Source organism: Strongylocentrotus purpuratus, unplaced genomic scaffold, assembly GCF_000002235.5.
Source record: "Strongylocentrotus purpuratus isolate Spur 01 unplaced genomic scaffold, Spur_5.0 spur5_scaffold_6, whole genome shotgun sequence".
Taxonomy (NCBI): domain Eukaryota; kingdom Metazoa; phylum Echinodermata; class Echinoidea; order Camarodonta; family Strongylocentrotidae; genus Strongylocentrotus; species Strongylocentrotus purpuratus.
The window spans coordinates 57,257,581-57,283,125 of NW_022145612.1; the positions used below are offsets into that span (position 1 = coordinate 57,257,581).

Genomic DNA, 25,545 nt, shown 5'->3' on the forward strand with positions numbered 1-25,545 from the left:
TAGTGATGTCATAGCTTTGTTGAGCATGCATGAGTAAGTACTCCACACATTGCATGCTGCGAATACACACAGGATACACATTCAAGCTTGTGTGCAAGCCAGTAGGAGGCTACTATTGTGTGTGTGTTCAAGTGGAGTAGTGTAAAGAAAAAAAATTGAGATATAAACAAGAATGTTGCAAGGCATTTGTCACAAGTTTCTCCACGTGTGTACTGTCAGCTGAATAACGAAAATACCAGAAGGAACTTTTAATGTTATACAGGCCTGCCATATTATCTAGCTCACAGGGAAACAAGTAATTTCCAAACTTTGCCAGCAAGCCTACAGCATCGCGATAAAAGCATGTCATGACATCTGTGGATTTCAGCCAGAAACGGATTTGAATTGTTGCAAAACTTGGCAAGAAGGGAATTATTTCAATGATTGTAGAACCCTTGAAATCTGATGAGTGGATGGCATCTAAAGGTTCTCTCATTCTTTAGAATTCAGAATGTTCTAGTACAGCCTTATTAGCTTGAACATTTTCTAAACGTTCCCTTCAACTAAATCATTGAATCGAGCCAAAGCTACTTGTGACACAAGAATTGACACCAGGACATTTTTATTTGGTCTTTATCTATCACTATTGGATTATTTATTTGTCTTCCAAGATGGATCTTCATCTAGTTGTATCGTTTCTTGTCCTTGTATTCATTGTGGATTTTCATTCATGGAAGGTGTCGGGCTGTCAGTGCTCTCATACGCCTCACCCACAGCAGTACATGTGCGATGCAGACTATGGTAAGTGGTTTACATGATTTACATTGAACTCCTGACAACTTGATGAAAGCTAGGGTTCCTCCTAATGTTTGACTCCTAGTATAAGGCTATATGGATGAGATGTGGGTGAGAGAGAGAGAGAGAGAGAGAGTGAGAGAGAGAGAGAGAGAGAGAGAGAGAGAGAGAGAGAGAGAGAGAGAGTGAGAGAGAGAGAGAGAGAGAGAGAGAGAAAATATGGGGAGAATGATAGAAAGGGAGAGATGGAGGAGAGAGAGAGAAACATAATTTAGAGGCGGGTTCAAAAGACAGATAGACACAGAGAGTGAGTAAGAGACAGTGAAAGAGAGGGATATATAGACAGAAATAAGAAAGAGATCTAGAGAGAGAGAGAGAGAGAGAGATCTAGAGAGAGAGAGAGAGAGAGAGAGAGATCTAGAGAGAGATGTGGGTGTATGGACGTTGTATGACAGTGGTGGATAGTCACAGGGTGAAGAAAATTGGTATGATTATGTCTGTCTTATAGAAAGATAGGCAACAACAAATATATCATATCATCCAATATATAATGGCAATAGAAGAGAAATAAATTGAATGATAAAAAATGGGTACAGAAAGAGACAGAATAAAGGGGAAAGGGATGGTAGCTGACATTGCCAGAGTATATGACATGTAGAGGTCTTAATTATACCACATGCTTCATGTTTATTAACAATGTTAATACAACAGAAATGTAAATTGTGACTTCACTAACTTCAATGATAAAAACCCATTTGATTGTAGTTACTGAGGTAACTGATCAAAATAAACGTTCTGCTTTGAGTATCATTTGTTTATTTGGTATTGAGCACTTCCGATTAGTACAAACATGCGTGCAAGAGAAAGGAAACAAAGTCCCTAGTTTTGAACAGCCAGGTCAAAATTCCTTAAGCTGTACGACAATTGGAAGGCCGAATGCATTCACAAGTGTGCATTGCCCCAGTGAGCCGCAGTCATGGAATTGGCATTGCACAGCCCAGATTGACCTGAAGGAAAGCCATCATTGACGTACTGTTTCCTCGGCAGTCTTCAAATATACATCGTTTCCTAGAGTGTCATTACAAAGTGCTCTGTATCATCCTGTCTCATCAACACACAGCTGTTTGGTCTGTCATACCAAACCATTCTTGAACCCTCCACGCCTACTCCCAGATCATTAAATCATTCTTTTCCCTGCCACATTGAAGAGCATCATTCATGCAGGCAGACAATAGGATCTAGTTGGTGAACTTCTAGTTCAAACAGAGAAGGGAATTTGTCTTGAGTGCAAGAGTTCATTCCCCACACTCGGAGGTCACTAGGCTGTAGTGTCCTTACAAAAACAGGGGGAAGCTTAGACTGGTTCTATGAGACATGCACCGACGACAATTGTTCGGCAGCCAATTTCAAACAAGAAACAAATTAAGAATGTCAAACATAGACTTAACAGAACTATGATGAACTAACTCTATCCCATACCCTAACCCTAGAGGTCTATCTCTTTGAAATAAGAAAGCCTGGAGTTGATGTTGCCAGGCCTTCTATTCCATCACTTTATACTACTACTTGAATAAAAAGGTCATACTGCTTAACCCATTGGTTACTGAGTTATGTCACTATCCTACCAATATTATACAAGAACCACTCCATCCCCACAGACAATGGGTTAGACATCTCTTTATTTCTGATTGAAGTATTATGTTCAGAAATGGAAGAGGTACAGAAGGTACAAGTTCATCACGTTTTTCTTTTTATTCAGTTCATTCAGTTCAGTCATAATTGAGTTGGTGAGTATAGGAATACTCACAAAATTTGACCAATTAAAAAATATATCTAAAGTGTGTAGGAGTGAATGAGAATGCCTACCGGTACACCTGACATCATACATTATATATTCTAATTATAAAGAATAATGACTCTACTTAAGATCACATTATTAAAAATAATGTGCAGCAATAGTAAAGCTTGTACATGCTACATATCATCTGTTTGAAGAAGATTGGGGGTATTCAAAGGAAACCAACAAAAAAATCTGTGTCCTTATCCAACCCACACATTTAGGGATATTCGACACAGCTGTGGGGATACAGACAACCGTTTCTAGATTATTTCTGAGCCTTACATTAGTTTTGAAGCATATTTTCTGAGCTTAGAGTCAGAAGCAGATAATCTTCTCATCGAGCTTAAAGAGACTTTAGTGATCTCTGTCGATCTTATTGCAATTTCCGCTGCACGATCTAACAAGTGTAAGGCAAGCATCGTTGGATCTCACAAGCACGCAGCTATCTGAGATACGTATCGCTTTGAAATGTCACATTTAATCAGCTTTATATCACTGAAAAGATCTTTTTCTAGTTCTTATTTCCTTACAAAGTTGCAGCTCAGTAAGTGTAATACACGTCATAAAATTAATGTTACTTTTTGAGTTTAGATTACATTTCAAGGACTGTTATGTTTGCCTTAGATCTGATGTACAGTAATCATCTGAAGTAAATTATTTTTTTTTAAATTATGAAAATGTAGTGAACATTGATTCTCAGTCTGATGTGAAGCATTTTAAAATAATGAAATAATAAAAGCCAAACAGCTGTAGATAAACACAAGTTCATCAGTAGCAAGGAAAGATATAGCCTCAATGAGTCATCATGCTTAAACACATTTCTTTTGTTATTCTTTATCAATATAATATTGATCATAATTACAGAGATAGCTCCACTTAATTTACCCCAGCACCCCACATCTTTTTACCTTACTTGAGTTACAGTTTACACTCACAGAAGCAGCCAAATTAATTGTCATTAAGACACAATGCCAAATGCCAAGGACATCAGCTAGTAATGTGGGTATATTTGATATGCCATTAATATTTCCTCTCTTTCCTTCACTTTGTATACAGAGAGCAAAATTTCACATTCATTGGATTTCCAACAGGATATGCAAATTTGGTGATTCATGCCAATAGTGGATATATGGATATAGGGAAGTACTTCCATCTGTGACCTTGTCAAAAGTTTGTCTTTTTTCTCAATTAACTACCGTTTTTTTTTTTTTTTTGCTCTTAGTTATTGGTTAAATGTGTCGTTTCTTCTCTCTGCAATTCATATTTAAAAAGGAAATACTCTAATAAAAAGTTGAACAGCTAGGAATAAGATAAATCTCTTTGACTTTATGTGTGTATCTATACTTTAATGATGTTTTAATGAGTAAGGCATCCCTCAATCGCACTAGTTAAGTAAAACCAGACAATCAAATACATATCGACTATACTGTAAAGATTGCAAGATCACTTTGTATTTTATCTGAACCCCTTTTTGAACTCTGCCTCTTGAATCAGCACGACAACAGCATTAAATCAAATATTCAGATATCAAAGCATAATCATGAATGATTAAAAAATTACAAATCACATTGACTATAATCCCTGAGCCCCTTTTGAACCCTTCTCCACTGACAGCAGAACAGGATTGAATGTTTACCGACATTGAAGTCTAATTATGAGTGATGGGTTTGTTGTAACATGGTGTAATCCAACCTGAAACATAACCTCAAGTATCATCTAGGGTTCAATTGTCCTTTTGATGGCACTGGTTAGAGTACACATCTATCATGCCATCAGCTAAGACCTGTAAGACGGTGCTTAAAGATACAATCCTCATGATATCATATGGAATACCATCCCTGGCAACATGAATGTTAGGGAGCTTAGCTTTAAATCACTTGAATATGACATCTTGATAACTATCTATGCATTTTGCTAGGACACATCAGTCTACTATTAGACTTTCTGTAAATCTAGATAGAATACATCAGATATTGAAAAAATGCCAACAATTAAATCAAATTTGAACTTGCTTTACTTAAAGGTAAAGACCAGTATTGGAAACGCCCCAATTTCAAAAAATGAAATGGAAGCTCTCATTACCAATCATGTGAAAGAATATGTTTTGACTAATACATGATGATAAAAAATTTGCCGGGAAACCGCCTACTAATTCATATATTTGGTAAATTTGTTTCTCTCATGGTCTGTGAGAGATATAGGGCAGTCCCATATACATCTTTCTGTGTATAGTGCTTGTAACTTTACGAAGAATGGGCCAAATTTCTTATCATTTTGATGATTCCAGAACCTTGCAGATGCTAGATGCTAGATGATCAACCTTTTCTGATCGATTCCACAACGTTTCTTTCACAATGCAATCGCATGACCATAACTGGTCTTTACCTTTAAGTTATGGACATCTATCCAGGTATAATATTCCTAGGTGTTCCATCTGCAGAAAGCGAGTGCATGTGTTGTCTAGGTGCTACCTAAAAAACACAGCTGGGCACCGACAAAATAACAACCCCTCCCTAATGACACATCATATTCACTCTCCAAAACAAACGCTACCCAGAGCCAACTGCTAAGGTGATGTAAGGACACGTAACAATCTGATTGCGTTTCAGCCTTGTTCGTATGTGAGGTGTGAGGTGGTAAACCATCTACATAACAAACAACATGGTCAAATTAAATGATGTGTAGTATGTGTACATCACAAATCTGTATTACTTTTAAATATTTACACTAAAAATGGTCTTTAATTTGCTAAGTTTGAAGTGTGAATGAGGGCTCCAGCATCAACGTGATCTCTCAAACAACAGTATGGCAAGGGCCCACTGACATTGAACTCTATGGTCAATCACAACAGCTGACAAGAAATCCAAGGGAAATGGTAGATGCCTGGAATTAAGTTTGGACAATTGAAATATAAATACATAATGATGTTTACAGTAATGAATTACTCAATGGGTTGTTGTCTGCAAGATAAATATAAATTCATGGAGCTAGTTATTTTAATTTCTATGCCTAAATGTTATTACCACTGTTCATTGTTCCATTCCCTTATTTTATTTTTTTAATCTCCATATATGTCACCAAAATAATCTTGCTTTTAAATTTATGTTCAAGAATTTATTAATTAAATTCTAGAACAGTTTCAACTTTCTCAAGGTGTTTGTGAATTTCATACCATACATTTCCATTTTTCGTCAATCTGCTTTGCTCCCAAATGTTTCCTTTGTCTTGTACTGTAACAGTACAACCCCCTTACCCCTTCTTGGCTCTGACCCAAACAGAAGCCACAGTATCTAATACAGGTGTTGTTTACCACGGGCTCCCACATCCCACAACACCCTGGTTATTCCTAGTACCTCCCAGGCATCCTCTAATTGTGGTTTCTCTAGAGCATGTGATGAAATGTCAGGTCACAGCCAAGTTAGATTTGACCGCTCGCTCCAGACGGAGTGTGGATGCTTCATTCACTTGTGTCTTTGACCTGACCAAACCACACTGACCAATCTGGTCATTACAGACTGGATAGTCACAGTCAGCCCGTGCTCGATGTGGTCAGTTCAGTGAAAGAGCCAGAGACGTCAGTGATGCTAAAAGACCTTCTTGCCCATCAATGAAAGGACAAATACTTAAGAAAAACAAAAAAAGCAATTTAGGATGCTGAACACCTTAACTTTTCACAAGCTTTTGTTGCAGCTTGTAACATCCAAATCAGAATGATGCATGTAGGTTTTCTGGTCTGCTACTGAAAGGCCTCAAAAAGGCCCCAATCTTCAAGGAAGATGTTGATTATGATTTTGGAGAATCCTTAATGTTCAATCATTCATTCATTCATGTACTGTATGCAGCGGGTTCCTGGTACCCCTTTTCAATTCCTATGTGATTGGGAAATGCTTCACAAGTGCAATCTGGTACCCCAAAATGAAGGGAAAATTTCTATGGCTGAATGCAAACTACAGAACTATTGCAAAGGGAATAAAATTAGCTTTTTAAAAGTGATTTGCATGAATAGTACAACACAGTTTTAACACTCTGGCCAATGGTTCTTGGCCTACATACACCTGTCTATCTTGAACTGTGGAGATCGGACGCGATAAAAGAACATGAAATAAATCAAACTGCACATGCTTCTCTATCAAAGGATGGCACTGAAGTTCTGACATGTCTCTAATCAAAGGACATTATAATTTGATAATCCATCTAAATCTAATTATTCACTTTGCAATGGATTTTTCATATTGGCGGTGATTTGAAAAAGGTAATTGGTCTTACCACTGACGTCAACCGTGTAATCTTCTTCACACCATGTTAATTACAGGATATATCTTCCATTAACTTAATTTCTGAAGTGAAAGTGATTTCCTTCACTCTCTAACAATTCAGGCACTATTTTGTAATACATCATGGGTTAAAGCAACAAATGAAACAAGAATAGATCACATTCACATTCACATAGACATATGTTTTTTTTCTTCTTTTTAGTGATATTTTATATATCATATGGCCTAAACAAATCAAGATATTATTTTGCAATACTTAATGCATTTGGTCACAACAAAATATGCATGAAAATATGTCACTTTGGTAAATTACTGTGACAACTTGATCTTTATATAGTTACTTCTTTATTACAGGGGCTAATAAAATTACAAACGTATGACTAGAGAACATATCACTTTGATAATGTAATGTTATTTTGTCTTTTTAAGTGATGCTTACTTCTTGTATGGGTTAAAAAAGTAAGGAATACCATTACAAAAATACTTTGTGTACTTGATTATGACAAGTTGAGAATAAATCACTTTGATTATCACTCTGACAAATTGTACCTCTTTAGTTTCCTTTTAGTAGCATTAACCTTTCCAATATCATGGTTGATCGGCTTGATGAGGGGGTAATAAGTCAAATTCGAACAAACAGTATGTAAGAGGCAGCATATATTATCATTATGGTTTTTTTTTTTTGGGGGGGGGGGGAACATGGGGTCTTTCTTGTAAATCCATATCAACAACATTCAATTCTGTCTCTTTAAAAAAAATCCCATGTAAGCTTGTTGTGATCCAATAACTTTTGACATGAAAGCCTTGAGGATACTGTCAAAGAGTAATGACAATCGTCTGCAAACAATATCTTCCTTTTCAACAATCTAACAAATTAAACCTCCGATTCAATTTTCTAATCCATTTCATCTCTCATTGTTCCTCTCACCATGTCAATCTCCATTACACCCAATTTCTGACAAATTGGTGATACCATGTGGATATAGTTTGCACAGTAGCAACGGCAATGGCTTCTAGTCATATTGAATTTGGACTTGAATATTTGTTCCTTATGTTAGTGCCGCAAGGTGTATGAGAAGACACAGAATAAATTCCAACTTTCTAAAAAATTTGCTATTGTTGCAAAAAACTTGAGCAAAAAGATATGTTTTAACTTAAAGAACAGTATCTAAACCATGTAAACATCCATAACAAATCAAATGTAAACTGTATTTTAAAAAAAGCATGATGCAGGTGACAACTATGATAAATAAATTTGAAGTTATCAGACTTGTTTCTGTTCAAGTTTTGATGATAAATAGTGGGTGACAATGATTGAAATATTTTGCTTCTACTAGTACCGTTTACTTTTCCGTTTTTGTCATCTCTGTTTGACTTTTTGATTGATGATTCCACACAAATGACACTGCAGTTGTAAATATACACAGGATGAACAGGACTAATAACATGTTCTCATTACTTTTGGCACTTAAATAAGTAACTACTAAACTTGTCGTTAATGACTTTTGATCGTGCCCTTGAACTAAACATGAAAGTTGAAGATATTACCTGTAGGCGAAGTGTGACAGGAATTCCTACACACCGCCTAATCATCATTAAAATGAGAAAATACCGATTACAAGTGGCATAGATCATTCCTAAGTAGCTCTTCTCACCTTAACCTAGTGAGTTAATGGGAAATTAAGGGAAATGATTAATGTTCAGGTGAGAAAAGAACCAGAAACTGTTCTGATTGTAATCAACATTCTTTTGAATTGTATTCAATAAAGGCAGCTAAGAATAACAAATTTAGTTTTATTGCTTGTGGATTTCGTTAAGGCAAATATCTTGCAAAAGCACAAAAATGGGACAAATAGTACAAGTGGTGTAAAAAGTATTTTAAAAAATACAAAAAAGGAAAAGAAAAAAAAGTGCACCCCAAAACAGCTCTTATTTGAGGCTGAAAAGCCATCAATCAAAATCATGAAAGCAATTTGTTGACTTTGACATTCCCTGCAACAATACCTAAACAAGCAGCAAATTACGATCCCACTAAAACATGACAGGTTGTAGAACCCAAGCTGGAAATTGATCACTTTGTTATTCACTTTGCTTTACCCCCGAAGTGACTGAACTGTAAGGAAGTTTTGTAACTATATATATCTTTTGAAGATGTACATACCAGTCTCTTTTGAAGATGTACATACCAGTCTGCTAATACTGAATGGGATATTTACGATCAGTTGTGGACTGAAATATGAAGGGCAGTTTTTCTGTTGTTATGCCATTGTGACCTCCGCTTGTCACTGACCCATTGTTAGGGGAATGCTCATAAAAATATGACTGACTGTCATACTGAATTATTGACTGCTGTGCAAAGTAGTCTCCTAGTAAGGTTTCACCCTGTCTTTGCTTTTCTTTCTCTTCTCTCCTCTTCTCCCTCCCTCTCTCTTATTTTTCATAAATTTTCATGATCTAAATTGGCGTAGGTATTGGCCCAAATATGACCAATAGTCTGTAAAGATAGGAAGAGAGTGAGAGGATGAAAAACAGAAAGAGAGAAGGAAACAAATGTTGGCTTTAGATATTGAAGGGAAGATAAAAATTCCATAGTATCACAATAAGTTGCCAAAGAAACATAAAAGGTGTGATTTACATGAATGATGATGCTCACAATGAACCAGTTTCTCAGTTGGGTCCCATGTTTATTATATTTCGCTGCCTGCCTGGCCTGCTGCCTGTCATGTTTTCAAAGAGATCGTGAAGGAATGCACCCTGGCTACTCGACCTCTACAGGCCCTCTGTCCTAGCTTCTTAACCTAATATTTGCCAAGACTTGAATGTGATCAGAGCTATATACTCTGTCCTATACTTAGCTGCATTCACATAAAGTGCAATACACTCCAGCTTGCGTTGGAAGGACAGTTGAACTCTGTCATGTGTCTATTCCACAAGATGCGACATACAGATGGCTCATTGAGACGTGTCCCTGATTTTTGTCAATTTAATTTCATAAAATTTAGAGGAAACTCTATAAATGTAAAGATTGCAGTAATGTTCCTCAAATGAACATTCCATTCTGTTTACTATTTTCATCCGAAATTGTACAGGTAGTTCATGCATACAATTGATTTATGTGACAAAAATGTCTACATTGAATAGATGCTTTTTTTTTTATAATGAACACTGTTCGTCTGTATTTTGAATGAACAGTTACCGGTACATGTATTCTAAAGAATAAAAAGTATTTCTCACACAAAAATTGGGTCATCTTTGATGTACTTGGTTTTTACAAACTACAATCAAAGCTTTTTTCCAGTTTAAGCTGGCTGTTGCAGGCACAAGTTAGGATCAACTATGTAGTGACTGTTCAACATAAGTTTGAAAAGGGTACATTCAAGTCAGCTTTATATGAAACTTTAGTTGCTTTTGTTGAAGAAAAAACACATGGTCTCTGGAGAAACAATGGATGCTTGGAGTGCCATTCTTCAATAAAACTGTCAAGAATAATTTCAACAGCCTTCCTTTTAACAAGAAGTAACATTGTCTTGAACTTCACATAAGTGACTCACACATTCACAGCTATGAACATTAATGGTTCAAAATGGCAGATATTTCACTCGATTTCAGATTTCATGTACTGGTAATATTTAATGCCTTCCTGACATGAAGATGCATGCCATTCCATCATGTAATGAAATTTGTCCCTGTGGAAAAATTTAATGTGATCATTTTCTATTGAAGTTTCCAACCTTAACTCTAGAAGTGCTGTATCCTTCCCAAGCCATGATTATTATTATACCCTCCATCACCCTTGCTTGAAATTAAAATGTCAAACTAAAGTAGGTTGATAGGGGCTCAGTTTCCATGAACCAGACATGCCCTCTGCCTAAGTTCTAACCACTTTGTATGAGGAGGAGTCTGTTGAGAGCCAGAAGGGCATTATGAGTTAACACCCTTGACGCTCTCAACAGATGATATATGTACCAAAGTTATGAATGCAATATTTCAATACTAAATAGAGATGTAGAATTGTTATCAGGGACAGGGAGGGATAGCAGAGGGTAGCAATGGAAAGGTAGTGCGATGTGAGGTTACACAGCATTTCAACCTTCGTGGTGTCAAAAAGGTCTCAATATTGTATGGAAAAACTTACATTTCATAAGACAAGATTTCAATCAGAGTGCTTATTTACTGGTCATCTTGATATGTTCCACTATATATATATATTCCAGATCCCATTTCAATTATGAGTAGAGAGTAAGATTTTTCTTGAACAAAATATTAGATGTAATATATGGCAGTGAAAGGGGAATCAGTTCTAGAACCTCTATACCCCCCCCCCCCCCACAAAAACCTACAATGTTTCACGCAATCTGGAAATAAATGAATGCATGGTAAAAAGAAGTGAGAAAAAAAAATAGAAATAAATAAGAGAAGTGTTTTACAATAGCTATAGAGGGTGAGCGTAGAGAGGACAGGGTTCTTGAAGGATCTATGGTCTAGAGGCATGCAGGCGCAGGAAAAGGCACATGTCTCCAAGGCCTGAGGACCTGTCACGTTGCCTTTGATAGTTTCCTGTCGTTAAAACAAATTAAATTGTTCAGGAAGACTCAAGTCCCTAGCTCTTTCCATCCGCAACTAGCGCTCACCTTCGCCAAGTCCTTTCTAACAGCATGAACTACCTACATGAAATCAAACATGTATATATGCCTATGTACGCGCTATGGAGATAACTTGATGTGGTAGTGAGGTGGTTGTTGCATTGCAGTATGATTATGATTCTATCTTGGAGAATTTCTGTTGATTCCTAAATTTCAAAAGGAATCCTACATGAATAACTGCTGCATTTCTCAAGAAAAACAAGTGTAATTAACATCTTGGGTGCTACAATTTCCATATTGTTAATTGTAATATTACTTCAGCAATCAAATTAAAAAGTAATTGAAAAATACAATTCTTCTTATGCCCTTGTGCCAGGCACAGAAATCAAATCTATGATGTACATTGTGAATGAATCAAAGCATTGCAGGACACTCTTGGTAAAGTTGAAGAAACAATCAGGAAATCACAAGTATTTCTGATGATTAAAAATCTCCATTGAGACCTGGGAATGAGTCACAAAAATTGCTACAAATCATATTTCATTACTTAACATTCTAAGATCCACTCAAACATGTGAATGAATAAATGAATGAGTGAGTGAGAGAGTGAAATTTCCTTCTAGCAATGTACTTTGCTCAGTCTTATCAACTTTCAGTCCCTTCCCTAGACACAATTACCAGTACCCCAAGATTGAGAGTGAGGCCAGAATGGCCACAGACAGTGTCTGCAGAATTGATTATCCTCTTAAATGAGTTGAATGTCATTCTCAGTTCAAGGGTAAGAAGGGAGAAAGTAGTCAGTGTCCTTTTTTTTTATTGTACTATTAAGGCAAGAAGTCATTCTTTGTGCGACATTCGCAGTATTCAAACAAAGTTGATGGGAATGAAAATGCTGGAGGGGGGGGGGGGGGGGTTGTAGGGTAACACCAACAAATGTCAAAGACATTGAGGCATTGATGGTGTGCTTTGTCTTTCCTTTTTATTGATACTTCTTTTTTTTGTATACTTGATACAATTATTCTATGTTTCTTATGTGTTGTATTTTCAGTTATCAGAGGGAAAGTAATAGCAGAGGCATTTGTACCGAACGGTGGCGTCAAATCCTCCAAGGCACCTGTCCCTACGCTACCCCCACCAACCACCACAAAGAGGCCACCATTCAAGTTCCCTGACTTCAGAGAGCGCCAGTGGTGGGAGCCAGTCCTCCGTCGGCCACACCCAAGGAATCCTCCCCCAAGGCAACCTGAGTGGAGGAATCCCTTCTTGGGCTTCCAGAACCCCCCTCCAATGGTCCTTGCTGATGAAGCCCCGCCTCCAGAACCCCAGCACCTTGAGGAACCTGAGCTACCTCTCATGGTAGCTGACCAGCCAAGCCAAGCCTATCATCATGGGGCATACAAGGAGACATTCCCATGGCAATACAGGAGGAGATACACGTTGAAGGTGGACAAGGTTTACAAGGGAGAGGAGATGATTTCAGTCAAGTCAACAGTCAATGTCTTTACGGAACCAGAAGAAAGCATGTGTGGAAAACAACTCAAAATGGATACAAGATACCTTATTGCTGGTAAGTTACAAGAAATATCTATTTTTTCACACAAAAGAAATGGATTAATATCTCACTGGCTATGCCAGGCTGACATGACCCCAAAAATAAATGATGGTCATTTGGGGGGTAATGAAATTCTTTGTTTTGTCTGTTGTCAGTCTGGTGTTGGTCTCTTTGTGGCATCCAATTTGCTTATAGAGAAAGTGGTATGAAGTGTAAGATGGGACAGAAATATATCATTACTGATATGTTTAGCATCCAGGGGTGAAGAGATTTTGCTTGGACAGAGAAAATTGCTTTTCTCGAAATAAAAGTAAACTCCTTCAGTGTCTTCAAGAAATAACATGTCTCCTATGACTGCTTTTTTAAGAAGTTACAGGTTAACTATACATATCTGAGTGTGTGTACATACAAATTCATATATACAATCAAGAATGCATTTTGGTTGTACAGGTATTTGTATCTTTTTGTTGGCCGCTATCCAAGAAATAACTCCCATTCCTTGAAAGGTGTGAGAGTCCGTTCAGGAGGACTTACAAACAAACTATCATGTAAACACATGATGATATGAATACTCCTTATACAGTGTGTAAACATTCAACGAGCTAGGACCCTTGGGCCTATATACCATTTCCCCATTTAGAAAATGATTCAACTCTATCTTTATTTCTTGATTTTTTTGTCTTCCCTTTTTTTACTAAGCAACAACAAAAAGTAATTACTTCTTGCTGTCTTTAACCACATCTTGTTGGTTCATATTTTTTGCTTTGTCACATACAACCTTTAACTGGAAATCTGCAATTTCGCTTCAGTCGACTAAGTCAAGGATGTGAATGTACCCATGTTGAATCAAATTGGATATGAACTCTTGAACCACCTAAGATCTGAAAATGCAGAATTAGGTCTTACTCCCATCTTCCCTCACCTAGCTTCTTTGCGTTAGGGTGTGGGCGTAGGTGTCAAGTAGAGAATTGAACCCTGTGAAAATTTGCCAGAAAGTCTCCACCCAGTAGCACATTTGATTATTTTCCCTGTAAACAACCTGTACTTGAGGATGACTCTGCATGAAGTTGGAGGCATGTGAACCTCGCAAATAAGAGAGGAAAACATTTAAAATATGCCTAGAAATAAATATCTGTGGTATATAATGAATATACATGTATATGCCAATGAGTGTTGATCATTTCAGTACATTCTAAATATTACCTTTTTGATCACCACATTCTGAATATTCAGGGATGAACAGATTAAAATTTAAGTTGAAAAAAAGAAAAGAATTTATGATGGATTAAAATTGTGGCACAGCCTAAACCAAAAGGGTTTTTAGTATATTTTAAAATAATTTGTATTCTAAACAGTTCTTGCATTGATATACATTTATTTTTAATGGCAGATTTGTAACTTATATACATGTCTAATTTATGATATCATTATTTTGTGTACAAGATTTTTTTCAAAGGTATTTTTTCTAATGAAGGGTTCTATTTTACACTTTTAAAATTCTCAAATATTTTAATTAAGGGATTCTACTCCATGGAGAAAAAATAAGAAAATACACACATGTTCTGTTTTTCAGGTTCGCTCCTACATGTACAACAGATACTATGAGAAAGCTTTGAAATATTCAAGATTTTCAATCAATTTGTGATGGATTCTAACAAATTGTTACCTGACTGTATCTGAAAAAGGCCACAGATGATCTAATGAAACCTTTAAAAGCAATCCAATTCCTAAGACTTCACTAATTAGTTGTGGTAGGATAAGCCCCCCTATTTATAGACTTCATTCACTTGTTCAGCTTCCGTTCACTTATGTGATCTGAGCGTGGAATGTTGATCGCAGTGCAGGTGAAACTGGACTAGTTGATGGAGTCCAACCCTTCAAATTAAGAGTCTAATCTAAGCCTTTCATTCAAGAATATATGAATTTAAGAAGATAGACCAGAATGAAATGGATATTACGGAAGACCTAATTGTGCTATGAAAAGGTTTCAAATAAGTTCCAACAAGTTAATCCAGAGGCAACTTCATGCAATTCAAGAAGACCATGAAAGCACATTGCCTTATACTTATAGAACAGGGGGGAGCTAGGGTAGTAATTCCCCTTCCCTCTCTTAATCATAGTTGTACAAGTCATTAAAACTTTTGAAAAGAAATAATTCTGAAGTCTCCTTTTACAAATCTTTTCTAACAAGATTAGAATCCTGGCCATTTCAAGATTTAATTAATATGTACATTCCTTGAAGATTAACACCCACACAAAGTTCATATGATCCTTGTCAATCACCAAGTTTACTTTCTTGTTACACATCTTCATGTTATTTAAGAAATTATTATTATCATACAGTGAGCAAAACAAAGAAGCAACATTTTAACAGATCAGCAACAAAAGAATGATCACATATCTCGAAATCATTATATGGACACACTAGACCTAACACTTATCCTAAACAATACCTAGCTGCGACTTTAATCATAGCCCTATACCCAACTTAGAATAAACCCTAGAGTGAATGTCGTCAGAGCAAATGTTGGATCCCTTCATATAATATATCATAAACAAGGTAGAAAGGATATCAAGACAACACATCGGCCAAGGCAACCATTAGGAGGAAGGATAAGGATCCAAGAAAATGAACTTGACTTGACATTTAATGGCATCTAAAGAATGCGAAGGTATAAAGAGTCAGCTGTTGCCAGTCATTAAGGAGCTGCCATTGTTCTTAATACAGTTCGAACCCAAACTTCCTGTACTGTCATGTATATCTTGCCTTAGATGCCTTATAGATGATGTGTATGCATCTCATAATAGAATGTATCCCAAAATCATTGTCAAACATAATTTTTTCAGCTCTCATTCCCACGTCATAAAACACTATTAACTTGCAAAAATGAATGGAAAGAACTAAAAGAATACATATATTTTTCTCAGTGCAAATGGCTCGGCAATAGAAAAGGGTTTACATAATCGATACAAGGGTGCACATCCTCACATTCACCAAGCACATTCAAACAAATAATGCAATATTTGATTCATGATTCGCATTTTAAATCTTTCTGTGCTTGCTACATGCATGACTGTAGTATAATTAATTAAATGTTCCTAATATTTCTTCTACCTATAGCCAGTCATAAAATAGTGTGAAAATGGGATAAGGGGTATTTCATACGGTCAGGAATTGTCAAGATCTATGTATCTCAGGAGTACCCTCCAACAAGGAACTCTATGATTGATTCAAAATATACCTTTCAGCCAATAGTGACATTCCTTACTACCTCCACCAAATGTCCAAACTTGTCACTCAAGCTTGCAAACATTGGCTAGTCTTGGGTTAGTGTGAAAGGAACGAAAAATGGTAGGCGTTGCTGGTGCAGAAAAGAATTATCAATATTGTGATAACTCTGCAGCTTTGCACTGTACAAGGTGATGTGTTGACAAAAGGGTAGTGGCAGGCCGCTCTTGGGCAGGGTCACTCAAATACCAATTATGCCACAAAATACAAACAAAAAGGCACCAAAATGGCTTTGACTTTGAAGCAATACAATGTTCACTACATCTTTCTTTTTTCACAACCAGCCCTTTACTCATTTTTTAAAACACATTCTTCTCGGCATTCCCATGGACGTAGTTTATGTAAAAAGTCACTTGTACTGAGGGATAATTGTTAGCGAAAGTGCAGGGAGAATACTTGCACAATTGATTACACTCCTTGCACTTCTTTTATATCAAGAACATCTGGGACCATGTCAGCAGATTGATGGCCCAATTCATTAAAAGCAAAGTTAGATGCTGGACTTGAAGCCTTATAGATACATCCTTGATTTTACATTTATTTTTGTTTTGTTTATTTGAGACTAGTTTGTACATTTTGTATTGTATCCCAAAGACTATTTACATTGGATGGTAGTGAAACACTTGATTGACAACCACATCTCTCAGTTAGTGCTCCACTTCAACTTCCAGAATCCAGTGCTGTTTCAGTACATTGAACGAATTTGTGAACATTCAGTGTAACTATCATATTTTGCAACATTAAAAAAACTGAACTATTTTTCAGTGCACTGAGAACTGTTGTATTGAATGGTCATTACCTCTGCACTGTCATCAAATTGGCTAGGAGTATAGTCAAGACATCACGATCCTGACATGTCTTGCATTTGATGGAGAAAGAGACCCAGGGGTACTTGGGCTACAAACCACAGACACTATAGGGGCCATTGCTTAGCAGATGGGGGTTAAGAGGGGTACGTCACCACACCCTAGGAGGGGGCTCCTTTAGTCTGTGGCAACGTATATATATACGGGCTCAAGCAGAAAGGGTGCATATTTGGGCTACGGAGGGGGTCAAGATTATTGACTGGTCGCTTCTTGTTTATACTGAAGCAATAACAATTAAGTTGTTTACTATGAAAGGAAGTTATTTCCAAGTCACCTGGGCATCTCATCTGCCAAAGTGTCATCCTTAACTAAGATATCAAGTCAAACCCTGAAACAGTCAGAAGAGGGTGAAATAGGAGTCACTGTGTGTCATGACCTCTTATAAATCATCAATTTATTAAAATGAATTTGATTACAATGACTCTTCATCTCTCCCCCATCTCTCTCTCTCTCTCTCTTTTCTCTCTCTCTCTCTCTCTCTACCTCCCTCACTTTCTCTTCCATCTTTACCTATGCAGGTTATATTGTAGATGGGGAAATCTTCATAGGCCTGTGTGACTGGGTAGTTGAGAAGTCTAAGCTCACCAAGGATCAGAGGAGAGGACTCAGGCATACCTACAAGAAATATTGCGATGTCTGCAGAGTAAGTTCTCACTTCATGCATTATACAGACATTCGGGTTTATGGAAAGATTTTAAAAAGTGAGCTTTCTCATTCTTTTAATGTCACACCGCCAAACCGTCCCGTTTTTGGCCAATCTCGATAATATCATTTTTTGTTTGGTCCTTTATCGGTTCTGCGTTGATCTTGTTTGTGTGACTGAGGTATCAGAGCTGTACCTTATATTCAAACCAATGCAGTCAAACAGAGATCTTCTAATTGAATCCTCAAAATGTCTTTGAAAAACCACCATCACATGCACACTCTAAATGTCTCATTAACATTGAATTGTACAAGACTATATTTTGAAAAAGGGGGACATATCTGGGTGGTTTTCATGGTGCATGGATTGTTTCAAACAGATAATTAACTGTATTTTCTATATTTACATTTCTAATTTCTACAGCATCATCAAACCACAAATGACACAGATAGCATTGAGTGCACATACATGTATCTCTATGATGTTTAGACATACTGATCTGAATTAATGAATATAGTCTTGACCTAATCTCTGAATATAAGGAAGCATGAGGACCCAAATGGTGTCATGATATAGTTCCCAGTTCCTGAGGAGACCTCAAGGCTTAATTGACTTGGACATGGGGAAGGTTAGATGGGGAATGGAGTGACTTGAGATTTTCATTTCAGACAGAAAACTCAAATTTTTAGGTCCCTTATAGCTTTTTCATATCCCTTACATAGAATTATGAACTGTCAGTAAAAATGAGAAACTACATGTGGCCGATGTCGATAGCACTACTGAAACATCCATTGCTATATATGCACATCCCACCAAGAATTGTGTCAAAAACATCTTTCAAAACTGTGTACTGTCCTGCATCCTTACACTGCCAAAATAAATGAACAATAGACAAATATTACCATTTGACATATGCTGCATAACTTCAGCAGCTTATGTACGTCACAATATATCCCCCCCAAAAAACCAATCCTTCACATCTATTTGTAAAAGATTATATTTTCCAGGCGTGACAAATCAGCTAAACTTAGCTGAATAAAAGAAACAATTTGTCACTTTTTGTTCCCATTGAAAAGAAGCATTAGAGAAATACCCGGCATCAATACACAGACACCCACGAAATGGTGCAATACAACCAACACAATATGGCAGAAAGTACCTTGCCTCTTCTTGCATTCCACCGTTTGTGTGCTGACAGTATACAACCTGTCAAGCAAACAATTTTAATTCTTTAACATATTTTGTCCTTTAGAGTTAACAAAGTTTGAAAATAAACTGTCATAATACAGCAAAATAGGTTTGGGAATCTGATGCAAGGAGTATCCCTATTTGTTTTATTAATATACTAGCAGGACCCGTGGAAAATCCATGGGATTCTAGGGGAGGGGGCCAAATAGATAGATAGAGGCCTATGTGCTATCAATTTTTTTTTTTAGATTATCTTTATATAGAGAATTTTTATAATATATGCTGTTTGACCATGAATGGCGCATCGTAAAACAAACTATGTCAGATAGGATATCGATAATTACTATTTATTTGCATTATTATTGTTGTGATTTCAATGTAGTTTCATGAAAAGACTACATATGCAGAGGCTTGGATTATGATTATGTTGGCATTGTTCACAAAATGTGTATAATTATTTTCAAAGTAAAGATTTTACGCGAAAAATCGGACGGTTTGTGCACAAATTGACTCGACTGTGTGTGGGACTGTGAGCGTAGAATCCAGTGAAAGATTTTTTTTTCGGGGACTCGATCTATTTCAAATTTTGGGAAAATTTTTGGGGGCTACTTTTTTTAATCTTTCGGGGGCTCATTTTTCTTGGGCTAATTTTTCATTAATTCATTTAAAGATGCAGTTTGTTTAGTTTAGTAGCGTAGTGTTACGTAAAAAAAGGCGTACTTTCTGCGTCAAGTTTCTACGCCGAAAGTACGCGAATTTTGTTAAATATATTAAATTGTTTGCGTCCATCTTGCGTACTTTTTTGCGTCCCTCAGGGTATAGTAACGTAGGCCAGCAAACTCTCAGCTCAGCGTAGTTGATACGCAACTCTACTATGGACCCCACGCCAATTAGTGATCGACCTGCCAGTGTCACAAATAAGGCATTAAAAATATGCTCATCTGACCGTAATTAAATGCCTAAAACCCCCGAGCTTTCGGGGGTTCAGCCCTTTGTACCCGTGGACACCACGCCTGCACTCAAATCGCTTTGAGTTACCTGACCCCCCCCCCCATATTTTAAAAATTGATTTGATGCAAGAACTGTATCATACTAAAAGTATTATCATGTTTTTCAACGACCATGACGACCGTCTGATTTTCTTGTGAAAACTTTACTTTGAAAAATGATTATCGAAATTCAGTATACAACTATACATGGCCAGAATAATCACAATCCAAGCCCAGGTTTCATACATCTATTCACGAAACTATATTGAAATCGGGGCAATAATAGCAATTTCAAAGTGTTGTTTAGACTCTCCTCACACCACGGACAGACCTGGCTACTCCGGTCACCGCTACTCCACGCTCACACACTCAGCTCCGACAGCACCCCCGACAGCAGCGCTCAGCTGCCGTGGCAATACACTGTGGACTCAAGGCAGTTTGCAACTGAACTGTCACGTGAAGGCGTACTATCACAGATCTATTTGCGCTATTCTTGTTGTGATTTCGATGTAGTTTTCATGAAAAGACCAATAAAACAGAAGCTTGGGCTATGATTATGTTGGCATAGATCACAGAATTTGTATAATTATTTTCAGAGTAAAGATTTTACGTGAAAATAGGTCCATGGTTTGCGCCAGTTGTCGCAATCGCCTCGACTCGAATCGACTGTGGTGTGTGCATGTGTGTGACCTGAGAGCGTGTAATACACGTACACTGTGGGCGCCTGGCCTACAAAGCATATCCTATAGAAAGACGCATAGCACGGGTAAGCTCAACCCGTTGAGGATACATATTGGCTACATCCCCTCACCCGGGTGAGTCGTCTGTTGATGTGTATTTCTCTTACATGCTACAAAGCGAACCCTATAGCAAGAGGTCTTACTCGGGATACGCCGCAGCTTTTTCAATGAGACTTGCTACACCCGTTGACGCGAGTGGATTCTCGTCCATCGTGTGTCTCTTCGTCTCTCTTTGATAATTAGACAGAGGGCGGGTGCACGCCTTGCCGACTCGCTCTCGCGGGTTCGTCGCCTCCTCGCAATCCACGACGCCCGCCGTGCTCTCGTCCGCCCGTCCTCCCCGGCGCCCCGAAACCGCGTTTAACGGCGTGGACGTCGATCGCGGTTTCGGGGCGTGGCACGCGGGTTACGGGAGACAGGCCTCGTGGAATTGTGCCGCCCTCCCCGCGCCACGGCGGAGGCGGGCGGGGTCGGGGAAAGACGTTTTTGAGGAACCGTTTTGTACCCGTTTGGACCCCCCGCGGCGATTAGTGGTATTAGTAATATAGATGTAGGACATATGAAAAGAAACATTTATTCCATATATAATGCAAACACAAACAGTTTGTTCAACCACTGTTGAAAATAGATTTATAACATACATGTGCCTTTCTAAGGAGTTATTTACCTTAGTTCAAAACAAAAAAAGCAAAGTGTGGGACATTTGATATTTTTCAAAATGTTATGGCATTAAACTTGTAGAAAAACAAGTTCAGGAATCAATACATCAACCTTGAAGTTTTAAGTGAACTGATAAAAAAATAAAGAAGAAAAATTGTTTTAACGGTTTGTTACAATCAGTGGGTCACTTCCTGTCACACATCCTATCCTAATTACACCAGACTGGTTGTCAAGAAAACATGTTTACTGTCCTCAAATAACACAAGACATTTTGCCGCTTCAAAATCTCATTAACGATTACTAAACGATTACAATCCTCCGGTCATCAGCTTTCCATATCACTTCTGTAAAGGATGTATTCTTTGCTGAAAGCTACTTGACCCTCAGTCATCACACTTAACAATTAAAAAGGCATTGAAAAGCATAAACAGGAAGGTCCACTTCATCCAGTCAGGTCAGACTGATCTAGCTAGACTGTCTGTATACAAAGGAAGGGGGTTAAGATCACTTGAGGACTCACTTTAAGTAGATAACAAGGATATGATGACACCAACTTTGGAACAATTTTGTTTGTCCTCCCATAATCAAATACTTCCCACTCTCACCATGAGACGATAGATAGAAAATCAGTCATCCTAAGAGATTACACACACACACACACACAAGAGAACAATGTATGAAGAATTTGATATCGTAAGATATGTTCTTTCAACTAATACTTTTATCGATAATATGCATGTCCTGTATTGTTTGAAAAGCGTGGTATATTGTACAGTAGTTGGTATGCCAATTGTCTTGGTGTGTTATTCAAATCTTTGTACACAACTTATAGTTGGATGATTTGTCTCCTACGTGGCCAATAATTGTGTCATCTTCACCCCTCAGGGGTACATACCTGCACCTATCAAAGCATTGTCTTATACAGCAGGGGGTTGTTTTGCACACCATGTTTACTCCCCGAGATGGAATGTCAATTAACCTTTATACAAGGCAAGTTGCCTACTTTGTATATTGTGGGATAGTGTCTACAGAAGTGTCATCTAAATTCCCTTTACACAAATAATAACGACAGCTAAAACAGAGGACATGAGAAGGTGGTTTTGCCTCCTGAGCTATATACCAAAATACATTAGTAAAAAGCAGATTTCAAACCCATGCTCTTTGAATACTAACTCTCCCCAAAATGTGGGCCTAGGAGTCTGTAGAAAATGTGTGCTACTTGAAAGCAAATTGTATCCATGGAGTTCATTAAAATGGAAGGACAGGTCTAGTCATGCAGTAGACAGAGATTTGACATTGTCCCAGACAACTTGAGTATCAACAGACAGCAACATGTGTTCAAAAAAGATTAACACTAAAACTAAAGAGTAGATTAGAGACGGTTGGGGAGCTGAGAACCTGACCCAGACAAAAGTTTACCCCAAGGATTATGGCAAATAGAACAGGGTTTTTTAAACTTCAAAACAAAAACACTGCTTCACTGACAAAAATACAAACACAATCATTCCTAGCCCTTACAGAAATTTGAAAATGACTGTAGAAAGTGATAAATGAAGTCTGAAGACCTGTTTTAGATATACATTTAAAGTTCCTTCCAATAAAAATACTTGGTATCAAAAAAATTACACACAGCCCATTTCTAAATATATCATAATATTTTGTTTGGGCTATTTTAAACCTGTGCTGCATAACAGTCTTGTTTTGAGATATGTGCTACATAAATCTGAAGTATCATTTTATAATTATCATTACAATTGTTATTCTCCTCTCTTTGTAGATAAAATCTGGAACTCTGTACTGGCCTCCTGAAGCCAAGGAGAAGGATGTCTGCCCTTATAACCCATACCTTTCAGGAAACACAGATTGCGAAGGAAAATATTCCAGTTGTATCAGGTCTTCAGACGGTACCTGCAACTGGATGGAGACGAGACAGCTCAAACACTGTAAGAGGAAAATAGAGAGTTCAGTATTCTTATAACTCTACAAAGAGCAGTACCTGACTCTAAAGAGGCTTCCAGAACTGACCTTAAAGATTGCTTTAGCAATGTGGAAGGAGTATGGGGTGCACTGCTAGAGACATGGGCAAGTGGAGAGCAGATGAACTGTCCAAACTGTGCAGTTTCCCATTGTTCTCTCTTGGAGCAGTCGCCACAATGAAAGAATTGCTTGGAGAAACTTCCTAGAGCTCTGCAATGGAACATTTTGTGCAGAAGCTCTGGATTCCTTCCATCTGAAGAGTCTAAGTTCACTCACTCTCTCTATGATGCAGCCTTTGACTACAACGAGAGCTGCATATGGAGGATTTGTCTTGTGGCAGTTGTCTTGATGTTAGTCCATGGCTTACAGGATGTCGGACGTACATCCCTTGATAGAACCTTCTACAACCTATAGATGTGAGCTGTTTGGTGGAACACTTTGGAGGACTGTCCCTCATGTGTTCACTCTATTAATATCAAAGGATACTGGTGTGGTCAGCTTAAGAAACACAGGTTTTAATGTGGACATGGGTCAAGTATTGGTATTCACATAAACTTCACAACTGTGTTTACAGTCTGGTCCAGTAATCAAGGAAATTTGAAGTTCTTCACAAAAAAAAAGTTCTGTGCCTGAAACAGACATTGAGATATATTCATTCAAAAGCTTGTAGTTACTGCTTTGAAACTATGAGCGAGATATTCCGTGATTTGAAGCTGGACTTAGACGGGTGATTTGGGATCATGTGCCCAAGAAAAAATATAAGATGTACTATTTAAGCTATAAATCATGTATGTTTTAAGCTACTAATGGTGGTGATGGCCAAGATAGAAAGTTGAAAAAATAGAGATCTCAGAAGTCTCAGGAAAACCTGACTTGCATATTGAAGTTGATGACATCTAAAACTTTGATAATTTTTGTTATACCGCAGTATTATAATGCAAGTACATCTTGAGATTTAAAAAAAAAAGAGGTTTATCATACAAATAGAAATGAAATTTGATAAATACTTCCAACTGTGTATGCAATTTTGAAATATGAATTATTCAAAGTATTATATCAAATTATGTATGATCAATAGATTATTTATTATTGAACAAGGTTTAAATGATGGGTTGTGTTACTCTCCCCTCCTACCTATATATATGTATATTTATATATATATATACATATACTATTCTTAAATGTTATGTAGTTTGTTGATGTGTTAAATGTTCATTTAGGATTCATTATTATGGAACTGTTATGAAGACACCCATGCTTCAAAGGCTTGTCCATGCAGACATGCTGTAGTAAACTTTGGCCTTTTTTATAAGGTGCAAAATGTCCAACGTGCATATCCTGAGTTCTGTTATATAGGATACAGAGATGTACAACATATTAACAATTATTTAAAAGTCGCCGCATTTGTTTCCACAGCATATCTCAATAAGGCTTACAGGTTGTTTTTTAAAGTCATTTTGTTTGTGGGATCATGGAAGGAGAAAAAAGCAGTACATTTTTGGTATACATTCAGATGTTGAGTTCAATATAGAAGTAAACTCTTCATATTTAATGGCTAAAAAGCATCACAACGGATACCAAAGGATAAAAATGAAGAGATATGAAGACATTGGTCGGGTGAGGTGTACTATTCTATGCATAAGATTCCATTGTCTTTAAGTCTTGTACTTAGAATTTTTGCACTATATCTTTGCCATGATTGAAGTGATTTCAGCTCCTGAGCTGCTGATGTCCATGCCAATTTATGCCTGCATGAAAGATGTGATTAGCTGGAAGAGATAAGGTCATCATTGTCTCACAGGTGTCATCTCTTAAGGTTCAAGATGCAAGCCCAGCTAGGTCAGCTGCGGTCGCGATGTATCATCGTGTCTGTCCACGGACTCGTTGTTCTTCTGATGGTCCCTATGTCCATGTGAGCCTTCCTACTCAATCATTAAGTAGGAGTGTGAATCAAACCACTGAGGCTGAAATAGTGCATGCTCATCATTTGGCTGGTCCAGCAAAAAAAGATATTTAACTTGTCAATACTTATTCCAAGTCCGAGGTCAAGATGACTATCTGTCATGTTTTCATCTAAACATAAAACCTACAAAGCATTATAATCATGTCATATATTTCATGATGTCTATCTGTACGGATGTACTTCTTAAACTGTAATCAAATTCATAAA

The 25,545-nt window shown here is 37.4% G+C and overlaps 1 protein-coding gene across 1 annotated transcript; it reads left to right on the forward strand.

The window, feature by feature from the left end:
* The first annotated feature begins 265 nt into the window (after nt 1-265).
* LOC100888107 lies at nt 266-25,286 on the forward strand. Its single transcript, XM_003728937.3, has 4 exons — nt 266-780; nt 12,520-13,038; nt 17,697-17,821; nt 23,176-25,286. Exons 1-4 carry the CDS (start codon nt 651-653, stop codon nt 23,374-23,376), a joined length of 975 nt encoding a protein of 324 aa, XP_003728985.1. The 5' UTR covers nt 266-650; the 3' UTR covers nt 23,377-25,286.
* Nucleotides 25,287-25,545: the final 259 nt, after the last annotated feature.